Below are 12,294 nucleotides of genomic sequence, written 5' to 3' on the forward strand. Positions count from 1 at the left end.
GATATACCTGTTTGGCAAATCAGAACTTTCACTTAAACAGTTTGCTTATAACCTGGCAAATCTACACTGTCAGTGGTTTGACAAGGGCTAAGTTCAGAAATTGTCATCTAATGGCCCCCGAATAACATACCTTTCATTCCCTACCCAGGATCATACTTGTAGCTCTTGTAGCACATTTCATTTGTTGTAAGCTTGTTATGTACTGTGATTTGAGATATACCCCAGTCTATTGCACACTTCTCAAGTTTCTTCCATCTTAACATTAGATGCTGTTTTCTCAACTATATTTTTTCTTATGTTTTATTAGATCATGCTCACTTAGTCTATTTCCAAATTAATGAATTTTAATCAAGGTCCTAAAAAGCTATCTCCTTACACTGAAACCATTCCTACTTAATACCACATATCTTAGTTGGAAGGCTTTTTAGAATATATCCAATGTAATTGTATAACAAACGCTTTGCATTTTCTGCATTAGAGTATCAAATATGAATAAAGACAGACAAGTATAAACAATAATGGATTTCCTCTAACAAAACCCAATTTCTCTATCATGTAATTCTGTTAATGGTTTATGAAGGAGGAGACTCCCAGGTTTGGAAATGAAAACTAAATAACTGAATTAGAGAATTTGGACTTCTTTGAAACAATAAATGTATTATTTAAAGCAATAACTGCATGTTAAATTGTTCCATTTCTATTGATTTTTTTAATAAGTATGCAACTTTTTTAGGTGCATTTCATCTGTTTTGTTTGAGCAAATTGAAACATAAATACAATTTAAGCATACCTAAATTTTCATGGGAACAGAATGAAAATAAATCATTTCAGCAAACTCATTTATTTCTTGATGCAAAAACTATACAATTATCTGAATGGATTAAAATTTTATTAATTTAAAATAGAGAATAAAAAGAATATAACTTTTTCTCCTCAGAGACATAATATATTTTGCAATCCAGTTTTCCACTCTTGCAGTTGTGGTTTTTGTCCCCACAGATATGCCTATGAGGAGAAAAATCAAAGTAAACCTTTCAACTGTAGCATGATTTTAGTATTTAGGAAAAACAAACCAGGAATAGTTGTGTATTAGGCTGAAAGTATTTGCTGATGGAACATTAAGATGTAATACAAAAGAATGTGAGCTTCAGAATCAAAAGTCATTCAATAAATTGTGCTCTTTGAATTTTATTTTCCTCATCTATAGAATGAGAAGAAAAATGGACTTTTGCCAAATCCTCTGTTCATGTTTTCTGTTCTTCCTGCTCCTCAAAAATTTTGTGCTTGTTGATTTCATTTCTCTGCTTGAAATACTTTTCTCCCGTATCTTCTCTTGTTTCATCTCTATCTTGAGTATTCACCTTAGTCTGGCTATAGTCTTTCTCTATGCCCTAATTCTTCTTTAATTTCTGGAAATGCATAACACTATCTGAAATCACACTATTTATTATGTGTGTCTATTTGTCCTCCATAGAGGTCATTGCTTTGTCTTTTTCACAGCTATTTCTCTAATATGTAGAAACAATGCCCAATGCATTACTAAGCATCAATAAATAGATATGAGACTAAATGAATATTAAAATAGACAAAAGCCTTCAAGTTTTTACTTCCTTAAGAATTTCGATAATTCACATTAAAGAGAGCACTTACTAAGATTTTGACCTTGAACAACTTACCTCAGTTTTGTTAAAGGAGGATGATCCTTCAAAGGCATTGTTGAATGAGAAAATGAATGTAAAGTGTTTATCTCTGTGCCTGTCATATTTTAAATACTCCATAAATGGTAGCTGCTATAATTATTAATTTAACCTTCAAAAGGTTTTTTGTTTGTTTTTGCTCTTGTTTTAGGCTTTTTGAGTGTAAGATTGCAGACATTCAAAAAACTTGACTTTCTTCTCTTGGTTTCTTGCCCATTCAGAAACCAGGATAGTTTACAAATGGGAGGAAATGACTTAGCCAAACAAAATGAGCATGGCTGTTCCTTAAGACCTGCTGTGAATTCCAGGAAAATTAGCAGCTCTAGAGGGTAGGAGCAGAGCAGGAGAGGCATAACAGAGTAAGAACAAGCATTTCTCCTCTTCAAGGACTTCCATTGAACAACTTGACTGACAACATTCTTGAGGTCTTTCTGATGTGGCCGTATGGATCATCAGCACCTCCAAAAGAGGGCTATTGATAGAAATTACATCCATTCTCTTACATAGCCAGGTGATACCATCAACTCAAGATTACATTTAGTGAGGAAAAAAAGATAGTCACACTGCTAATTTTTAAAATATATTTGTTGTTTGCTGCTAGTTCTTTTTGGCTTTCCCTTTGGATACATGGTTAGTGTTTCTTAGGAAAAAGTCTGAGCATTTGAGCAGTTTATTAGTTAAGCTAGAATAAGAAAGCAGTAACTTATAGACTGAGCTCTTCTTATATTTGTATTTCCTCCTTCCATGAGTAGTATTGCTCATGATTAATATTGAGGAAAGTAGTTTAGAAATTTCTAGCTCACTAAATAAAAAACAAAGGTAAGCTTTAGTCTATCCTGGTGAAAGAACTTTGAAGGTAGAGCAGCATAATGCTTCAGGTCAGCATGATGGTATAAGTGGTAATTTAGAAACAATTATGGGAAGGATGAAATTCCATGGGAACAACCTTTAAGTTTCTCTACCTATTGCCCTTTAACCTACAAATATTCTCTTTCTAATGCTAAATTCTTGGGTTTTTGTAATGAAAGAATATCAATTTCTTTACTGTCTCATTAAGTTATTTAAAACATTTTATTTTTTTTCTTGAGCAGTTTTATATTAATGAGGTGAACCTTCATGCTATTTTATTATTTGTGGCAGAAATCATTAGAGGGAAACGGACTTTGGCCCAGTGGTTAGGGCGTCCATCTACCATATGGGAGGTCCGCGGTTCAAACCCCGGGCCTCCTTGACCCGGGTGGAGCTGGACATGCGCAGCGCTGATGCGCGCAAGGAGTGCCATGCCACGCAGGGGTGTCCCCTGTGTGAGAGCCCCACGCGCAAGGAGTGCGCCCGTGAGGAGAGCCACCCAGTGTGAAAAGAAAGAGCAGCCTGCCCAGGAATGGCGCCGCCCACACTTCCCGTGCCGCTGATGACAACAGAAGCGGACAAAGAAACAAGACGCAGCAAATAGACACCAAGAACAGACAACCGGGGGAGGGGGGGAATTAAATAAATAAATAAATCTTTAAAAAAAAAAAAAAAGAAATCATTAGAGAACTTGCTTAAAATCAGCCATATGATAATTATGTTAAAAATAATAGCTTACATTGAATACTCACCATGGGTTAGGTATTATGCTAAGCATTTTACATGATTTATCTCATTTAACCTTCAATCTTATGAAGTACTTTTATTATTCCTATACTACAAATGAGGAAACTGAAGCTTAGGCATCTTAAATAAATTGTCTAAAGTCATCCTGTCAGTACCTGGCAGACTCTGGATTCACACTCAGGTCAGGCTCCAAACCCACTCTGAACTGACTTGATGTGATCTCACCCTTACTGTTCCAAAAGAGAGTTGACATGACATGGCTACATTATACGTGAAGTGTAATGGTTTTGTTGACACCATTACAACTGCCTCTATAATTCTGTCAAACTTGGATACTGCTTGTGTTCTAAAAAATCATATGTAGAGAAAATGAAATGGAAATAACCAAGACCCATAAACAACATTTTCTATTCTGTGGTTATACTAGGATAGAAAGGGATATTATAAAACTAAAGAAAACAGAGTTCTTTTGTAAAACATATTCTAATCTTATAAAATAATTATTTTAAATATTTTTAGTAAAATTGGAACATTTAAGAATTTAGAGTAGGTAAAATAGGTTGCAGATTAACACTTGAAAAAATATCCAAATATTTTAGAATTTCAGTAAAATAAACCAGTGTGTTTACCAATTATACATTTTTGATTTTCACTTGCAAGTTGAGATAATATATATCAATCCACTTACATGTGTTAACGAGTATGTTTAGAAGGAAACAATCAACATAGAAAAATAGAAGCTATTTATACCACTAGACTTTGATAAAAGCCATATGTCAGATAGCATCTGTCTGGATTTAAGTTCCACAGTGCCTTGAAGCAGAAATGGAAGAAACTAAAGTGATAGGCTAATAGTTTAGACAGTAGGATATATTTACACAACACAAAGTGAATGATTTGGCAGTGGGCCAGTTAATACAACAGTTTGTACAGCTAAACTGGGTATCAGAGTTTCCAAAGCAGAAATCTTTAGCTTGAGTTATATGGCATAGATTATCCAGGTTGACAGTATTAATCGGATAATTTGTAAAACACCCAAAATAAGCTTTTATGTCTGTAATAAAAGGATTTGTGTCTGCTTAAGCATCTGTTTGATTTTGAAATTAAGTATTCAGTTCCAAGTGAGTTCCGTTCTATTATTTCAAAACTTTGCCCATAATATGACATTGTTTGAGTCTAAAGAAGGGAAGTACAATATAACCTTTTATCACATAGTAAGAAGATAAGAAACTTTTTTTTCTTAACTTCTCTCACACTAACCATGCTTTTAGAATAAAACAGATACCAGTATCTTATTTTTAAAGTTCCTAATTATCAAGACAGATTGAGGTGGGAGCAAGGTCAAGAGAAAAAAGGGAATTTTGAGAGGACTTGAAATATTATCATAGAGAAGAGCAAGACACTTAAATGTACAAAAGTAAAATTAAAATTGTTTTTCAACTAAAGTTAGCATTTTATTTTACTTCCTTCAAAACTTACCACATATGAATATTAAAGACAGCAATAATTATGCTATAAATGCTATTCATATTACATTCCATGCTCCTATCTTTCAGGCTTACTTCTATCAAGTATTGCTACTTGTGAAAGGCTCATTTAACATTTATTTTCCTACATTCCAATTTACCCCTTACACATATTTCAGATTTGCTGTATAAGTAGACCTTCTCAGATTTTTGGTCATAATTTGAAAACTATGAAATTTTATTGTTTATATATATCTTAACCAGTGGGTCTGAATATAAATGTGTTCAGCAGGAATGGACTGAATAGCCTAGGTAAAGAAAACACTTTTTCCCATGACAGTAACTGAGGTACACAGATTCTATTACTAAAAATACATGTTTGCATGGGTAAGCATTTCCTCCCTAAACAATACTTGGAACTCCATAGACACAGGGTAAGCTTAAGGCAGGCATTTTAAAATAAGACCACATGGACAACTTTTATATGTTTATAACTTTCTTCATAGAAGAAGAGTGATAAATTATCAGTAATACACTACATATAAGTGATCTGGAAAGAGTATTCTTTATTAGACCTTTTCTCATATTCATCACTTCTCTTTACTCTCAATGATCACAAAGCAATCATGTTGCTGCTGTGGCACTTCATTGAAAACAGACCTTTTTACCCTCACATTAAATTCCCTTAAGTAATAATACGAATAATGCCACTCTATCTTCCAAATCCTTTCAAAAATTCATTTCTACCAAATATCATCCATATTCTGTATCTTAAACCCTGCCTTCCTCTCCCTATTCCCCATGTACTGCAAAGTGAAGTCAAAGTAAGTAACTCTCTACTATAAAACTACCAGCAGTTCCCAGCTGTTTCCATTTTGATGGAATCCAGCATGATATCTCATATTTTTCAGTGTATGACTACCTTCCCCACACTGAACGCTTGAGGCAAGAGTCACTCACCCATGAAGGCTTTCTCAGATGTCTTCCTTGATGGCATGTATTGGTGATCCATAAATAATGATTTTAATTTAACTTCCAAGTTCTGACCTAGGTATAGACCACAGACCTATAGCTGGAAGAAATTGCAGTTACATTACAGCCTAAACTCTGTATTTTAAAAAACAAAATTTTGGCCTCCCTGCCCAACTATAATACCTTGTGTATATAATACATTTAGGATAAGGGAATGTAGCAATAAAATTTGTGAAAATCTCATTAGAGTTTTCAAAGCAGAAGTCTTTGTGTTTTATAAGGTGGATTATCTAGGTTGACCATGTTAGATAATTTTGTAAAATATTCAAAATAAACTTTTACGTCTATAATGAAATGATCCCTTGTGTCCTCTTAAGCATTTGTTTGGTTTTGATATTAAGTATTCAGTTTCAACTGGATTCCATTCTATTATTTCAAAACATTGTCCATAAGAAGCCTTTGAAAAAAAGGTTTCATAGAGGAGGAAGCACTTGAATTGGTCCTTGAGGGTGGTTAAGCAAGTCAAATGCCAGCAATCTTCAGAGTGGATTTGAAATGAAGAACAGCTTTGCTTATAATTATGCTTTTCCTGAACCCTCCTACTATATGAACTCCATTAAACCAATTCTTTCCTTTTGTTTTGTACAAGAGGAACTACTAAAAGATTATTATTTTTTTTACATATCTAATTGGCTGGGCCAATTAGAAAAATTCATGACAGTTGAACAAATGTCATTGATTGCTATGTCTATATGGTATTGCTTCATTTATTCTAAATAGAATGTTACCTTTTTCATGGTTGTTCTGCATAACCACCACCATCACACACACACACACACAACACAGGCTTCATAAATGGAGCAACCTATGTAATATAATGAAAAGAGCCTGTCTTTGTTAGAATCTGAAAACAAGCTCTAAAATTTCCATTCAATTAGCTACATGATTTTTTCATCAATTATTGAACTTCATTGAATCTTTTTTTAAGATTTGTTTTTTTAGTTTATTTCTCTTCTCTTCCCCACCCTCCCCCGCCCCAGTTGTCTGTTCTCTGTGTCCATTTGCTGCATGTTCTTCTTTGTCCGCTTCTGTTGTTGTCAGCGGCACAGGAATCAATATTTCTTTGTGTTGTGTCATCTTGCTGCATCAGCTCTCCATGTGTGCGGTGCCATTCCTGGGCAGGCTGAGCTTTCTTTTGCACTGGGCGGCTCTCCTTACGGGGCACACTCCTTGAGCGTGGGGCTCCCCTACGCAGGGACACCCCTGTATAGCATGGCACTCCTTGTGCGCATCAGCTCTGCTCATGGGCCAGCTCCACACGGGTCAAGGAGGCCCAGGATTTGAACCGCAGACCTCCCATATGGTAGGCAGATGCCCTATCCATTAGGCCAAGTTCGCTTCCCTTCATTGAATCTTATAAATAATTTAAAATGCTTATTTTTGAGAAATTAACGACAATTTATGTAGAAACTTGCCCTCCCTATGTATGTATGTCTATCTACATTGATCCAATTTATTTGAATCTATGCTTAAAAGAATTATAGGTTTTCCCTAATTAAGATTTTATCATAAGTGAATCATAAAGAGGAAAAAAGTTTTTCTAAACTGGAGGTGCTGCTATGAATTAAAAATGTATATTATTTGAAATGATTATTAATTTACAATATGGAAATAGTTTATGATGTGAATATACTTTCGTTCATCTTGCCTTTTAGGAGCCTAAGTTGCCAAAGGATTACCTTGCACAAAAATCTTTTCTTCTCTTTTGTTTGTAACTCTATTGTCACAATCGTCCACCTCACTGCAGTGGCCAACAATCAGCCTTATGTGGCTACAAATCCTGTAAGTAAAACAAGATTGTGCTAATAGTTTCTTCAAGGGGACCGTGGTGGCTAGAGTGGGGTGGAGGCAAACGTTAGAATCCTAATATTTGTTTTATATTTGTAATTAAGTACATATATATATATTAAGCCATGAAATATATAGAATATATGGAGCTATATCCCAATCTAGCCAAGTAAATATTGACCATTATTCCCCAAGATATAAAGATTTAACACCAAAAGAAAGAATGCATTTCTTTTGCTCTAGTTATTTATATATTTTACACATATCTCCATCTCATTTTATGGCCATACAAGCCTGCTAATAGTAGGACATAAGAGCTTTATCTAACTCAATTAATAAAATCAATCAAAGCCACTAACTATTTTGTATTTAGAAAAAAATAGTTCAGGAAAATGGAATATTTTAATTAAAAGAATATATTTGGTATCAAGCTGACCTAGCAGAAGCAGTAAAAAGAAATGAATTTTCCATTCCTTACATGATGTTAAACTTCATTAACATAAAATTTTAAAAGGATCTAGCAAGTCCTCATTATTTAAAGAAGCATTTACAAACTTTCTTTACAATCCCTTCGGAAGCACAATTTTAAAGATGAGCATCAAAAGAGACACAAAAATAAGCACAGAAACTGTTATATTGACCAGATTTTTAAAAACCTAAGTTAAATTTTACTTATAAAAATGTATATATTTTATACATGCTACAGACATTTGTAAACTATATTTAAATTAAATATATCCACCTACATAAACATGCATGCTAATTCTTAAAATTATCTACTTTCATTTAATTTGTAGTGTATATATATATATATAAATGGATGTGGATTCGTGTGTGTGTGCGTGTGTGTGTGTGTATTTAAAGTGTTTTTTCAGTGATTATTTTATGCAGGTACTGAAATCAAGGAAGGGAAGGAATTTTCACTCAATGGATCAAAAATTAACATTCTCCTATGTGTTTTATGTGTGTATTTAGGGTTATTGCCAAAATTCTAAAATCCCCTGCATTGTTTGCCCATGTGCATCCGGATTGCTTAATCTTGTATATGTTCCACTAAAGTCAGTGGGTTCAGAAATACACTGGGGTATAATTAGCAATATAAAAAAACTGGCCAATGTCCTACTGTTTTGGAATGAATTTCTGTAGTGCAAAGAGATTCTGTTTTTTAATGAAGTTGCAGAGCGACAGTGTCTAATCTTTGTATTTATATAAAAGGATATTTTGTTTATCACACAAATTACAAGTTACAACATAATTTTTAAAATATCATCTTGGAAATACTTATTGTCTCTTTATCTTACCAATACCCTACTGAAATTTTATAAAGCATGATTTAAGATCTTTTTATCATAATAGTTTATGGGTTTATTGTAAACATGAAATCAAGAATTAGACAGAAGTCTAAATACATACAAATGACAGAAAATATTAAAAAATATATATAAGAAAATTGAAGTTGAAGTCTGTCATTTCTATGTGACATAGTTGAATAACTCACTTTTTACCTTTGAGTGGTAAATAGAATGTTGTTTTGTAAATGCAATGTTGTATTTGACATTAAGGTTCCTTATTCAAGATCTAATACTATACATTTTGCATATGTATTTAATGAAGGAATAGGTTTTACAAATATCCTTCCACCAGGAGGCATTATGAATAATAGTGAAAATAGAATTGGAATTACAGGACTTGTGATTGCAGTATAGCGTTGAATGATATTGTATGATAATTAACAAGTCACTGCCTTAACCAGTGCTCAGTTTTTTAATCTACAAAATATTTTGAACAGTGATAATGCATACCTCACAGAATTGTTTTAAATATTAAGCAATAATATGGATTAGAGTGGATTTACTGGTATTCTACTATAGAATTATTGTGACTCTAGCAATGGAAGAAATTATATCATTGATACGGAGACAGTGGCCACGGGAGCTGCTGAAGGCAGGGAAAAGGAAAAGGAGGTGTGATATGGGGATATTTTCGGGACTTGGAGTTGTCCTGAATGATATTTCAGGAACAGATGCAGCACATTATATATCCTGCCATAACCCACTGAATGGACTGGGAGAGAGTGTAAACTCCAACATAAACTATAATCCATGCTGTGTAGCAGTGCTCCAAAATGTATTCATCAAATACAATGAATGTACTACACTAACGAAAGAAGTTGCTGGTGTGGGAGGAGTGGGGGGTGTGGGGAATGGGGTATATGGGATGCTTTTATATTTTTTAATGTAACATTTTGTGTGATCTATGTATCTTTTAAAAAAAGATTATAAAAAAGAAAAAAGATTAAGCAATATATGTAAAAATATTTTGTAAACTAAGCATAATCCCATGCAAATGTTATTATTATTCTCTGAAAACCCAATATTTATTTTCCAGTATTTCATTTCCAATTTTCTTTTCTGTGAAAATATGTTTTTGAAAAACAAAAGAATTGCCACTTAATATTTATTGAGTCCCAGAGTAGAGATTGCACATGAGGGTGGTAACTGGCCATTTATTTATGGGAGAGATTTAAATTCATTATTCTTGTTAAGGGAGCGATTTAAATATCTTACTCCGTTGTGTTGTATTTACTTTGTATTTGAACCCCCTTCTTCCTGTTTCGTTAAGAGTGGAAAAGAGAAAGTGTATACCTGAGAAAAAAGAGTAAGGGAATCTACATTTTTTAATATTTTCACCTATATGAAACCCGTAAGCCCCATATTTAAATAAGATAAAGCTTAGGCTCATTAGACTATTATTTAATAAGTATTTGTACTGGTAACATTCACTCTCCAAGACTTTCCAAACATTTGTGCACCCAATGAATTGATTTAAAATTATTAGTATTTTTCCAACAGAATGAAATAATCAAGGGATTCATGATGGAATAATTAAAACAGATGTAAATAGATATAGAACCATCCATGTGTGAAACTTTAGTTTTTATATAAAAACTAAAGCATATCAGGAAAAGACACATCCACTAAATTTAGTAGATTTGGAATTTGCACATTACCTTAGAGTTAACATAAATCTTGGAGTCTGTGGCTACAAACTTAGAGGCACTATTAGATGAATATGAAGACTGGCATTTTAAAATCTGAATCGTTAGTGTATAAAACTGTGTAGAGGAGAGAAAATTTCATGATCCTATATAACTGATCTAAGCTAAATTTTTATTTTATATATGAATGCATAAATGATTAAAACTAAATTGCTTTCTTTCGTCCATACAGGTTAGCTGTAAAGTATTTCAGTTCATTCATCTTTATCTAATGGGCTGTAATTACTTTTGGATGCTCTGTGAAGGCATTTACCTACACACACTCATTGTCGTGGCTGTTTTTGCAGAAAAACAGCATCTGATGTGGTATTATTTTCTTGGCTGGGGTAAGTGTTATTACACAAATCTGCTGCTTCATCTGAGTGAGAATGCTTTTGGAGGATGTAGATTCTTTTGTAATAAAAATACAGTAATGGTTACTTATTTTTTAAAGAATTGGGAAATAACTTTTGCTTGTTTGTGTAAATTTATTTAGAACAAAGTACTGCTGACTCATTTATTGTTTTCAGGTATCACATGGAAAATTAATAATGCATGTTTTTTTATTTACCATTCCAATGAATTATTGTATCTTGGCTGAACTTCTGACTAAAACACCAGAATTAGAATTATGAATTAAGGGTCCAGCTTTTGCACTGTTCCAAATCTCCTTTTTCTTTGTGTATAAAATGAGGGTCCTGGGCTTAATTAGCTCTAAAAATGTTTGTTTTCAAAAAAATATTGTCATTTTCTGGTAAAAGTAGAGGGATCAGTAATTGAATAAAGGCATGCAAAAGCTTTACTTTTTCCTGCTTGATATGGTGTCTTTGTTTTCTGGCTGCTATTACAAATACCACACAATGGGTTGACTTAAAAATGGGTATTTGTCTGTTCTGGAGGCTGGAAGGCTTGTTTCCTCTAGGGTAGCTAGTGTTCTGTCTGGCTAGCAATCCTCGGGGTACTGTGGCTTTCCTGTCTCATGGGATGTTCTCTCCTTTCTCCTCTGGTTTCCTGCTGACTTCTGGCTTTTGGCTCTTCCTGTGGTCTCCAGGATAGGGTGAAGACAAATCTCGATTCACTTGGCTACCCCTTAACTAAAAATAACATCCTCAAAATGTCCTATTACAATGGTTTCACACCCACAGAAATGAGACTAAGATAATGAACATGACTTTTTGGGGAGAAGGGGTCATTACCTTATATATTTTGTACCATGTATTTTTAATATTAATATTCTATCATAAACATTTACTTATATTATGAAATAATGTTTAAAATATAAGTTTAATCTCTACAAAATATCTTTTTCCTCTTTGCGATTATAACTGGAAGATAAATATTTTTGTGCATAAATCTTTTACTACATCTATCATTTACTTAGGGTATAGAATTCTAGAAGTGGTATTATTGGTTAAAAATATGAACATTTTTGTGGATGTTAATATGTATTGCCAAATAGCTCTCCATGTTACATTTCCAAAAGAACTATATGAGAATACCTGCTTTTCTCACTACCAGTAATACTATTACTTTTTAAAAATCTATTTCAATCAGATGAGAATTTTAATTTGTATTTAAAAATTACTTGTGAAATTAATTATGCTTTCCATTTTTCACACATTTAGATATGTTAAAGTGTCCACTTAAAAAAAAAGCCTACCAAACACTGTATTCTTCA

At 33.1% G+C, this 12,294-nt stretch overlaps 1 protein-coding gene across 9 annotated transcripts in view; it reads left to right on the forward strand.

Annotated features, from left to right (window-relative positions):
* The window catches only part of CALCRL (calcitonin receptor like receptor), a 109,292-nt gene that overhangs the window by 79,013 nt on the left and 17,985 nt on the right, over nucleotides 1-12,294 (forward strand). For all 9 annotated transcript variants that reach the window (XM_012519019.4, XM_012519020.4, XM_058300522.2 and 6 more), the window contains 2 exons: nucleotides 7,447-7,573; nucleotides 10,810-10,963. In XM_012519019.4, coding sequence (XP_012374473.1) covers nucleotides 7,447-7,573; nucleotides 10,810-10,963 — 281 coding nt within the window. The remainder of the gene's footprint in view (nucleotides 1-7,446; nucleotides 7,574-10,809; nucleotides 10,964-12,294) is intronic.

The sequence above is a fragment of the Dasypus novemcinctus genome, chromosome 7, assembly GCF_030445035.2.
Source record: "Dasypus novemcinctus isolate mDasNov1 chromosome 7, mDasNov1.1.hap2, whole genome shotgun sequence".
NCBI lineage: Eukaryota > Metazoa > Chordata > Mammalia > Cingulata > Dasypodidae > Dasypus > Dasypus novemcinctus.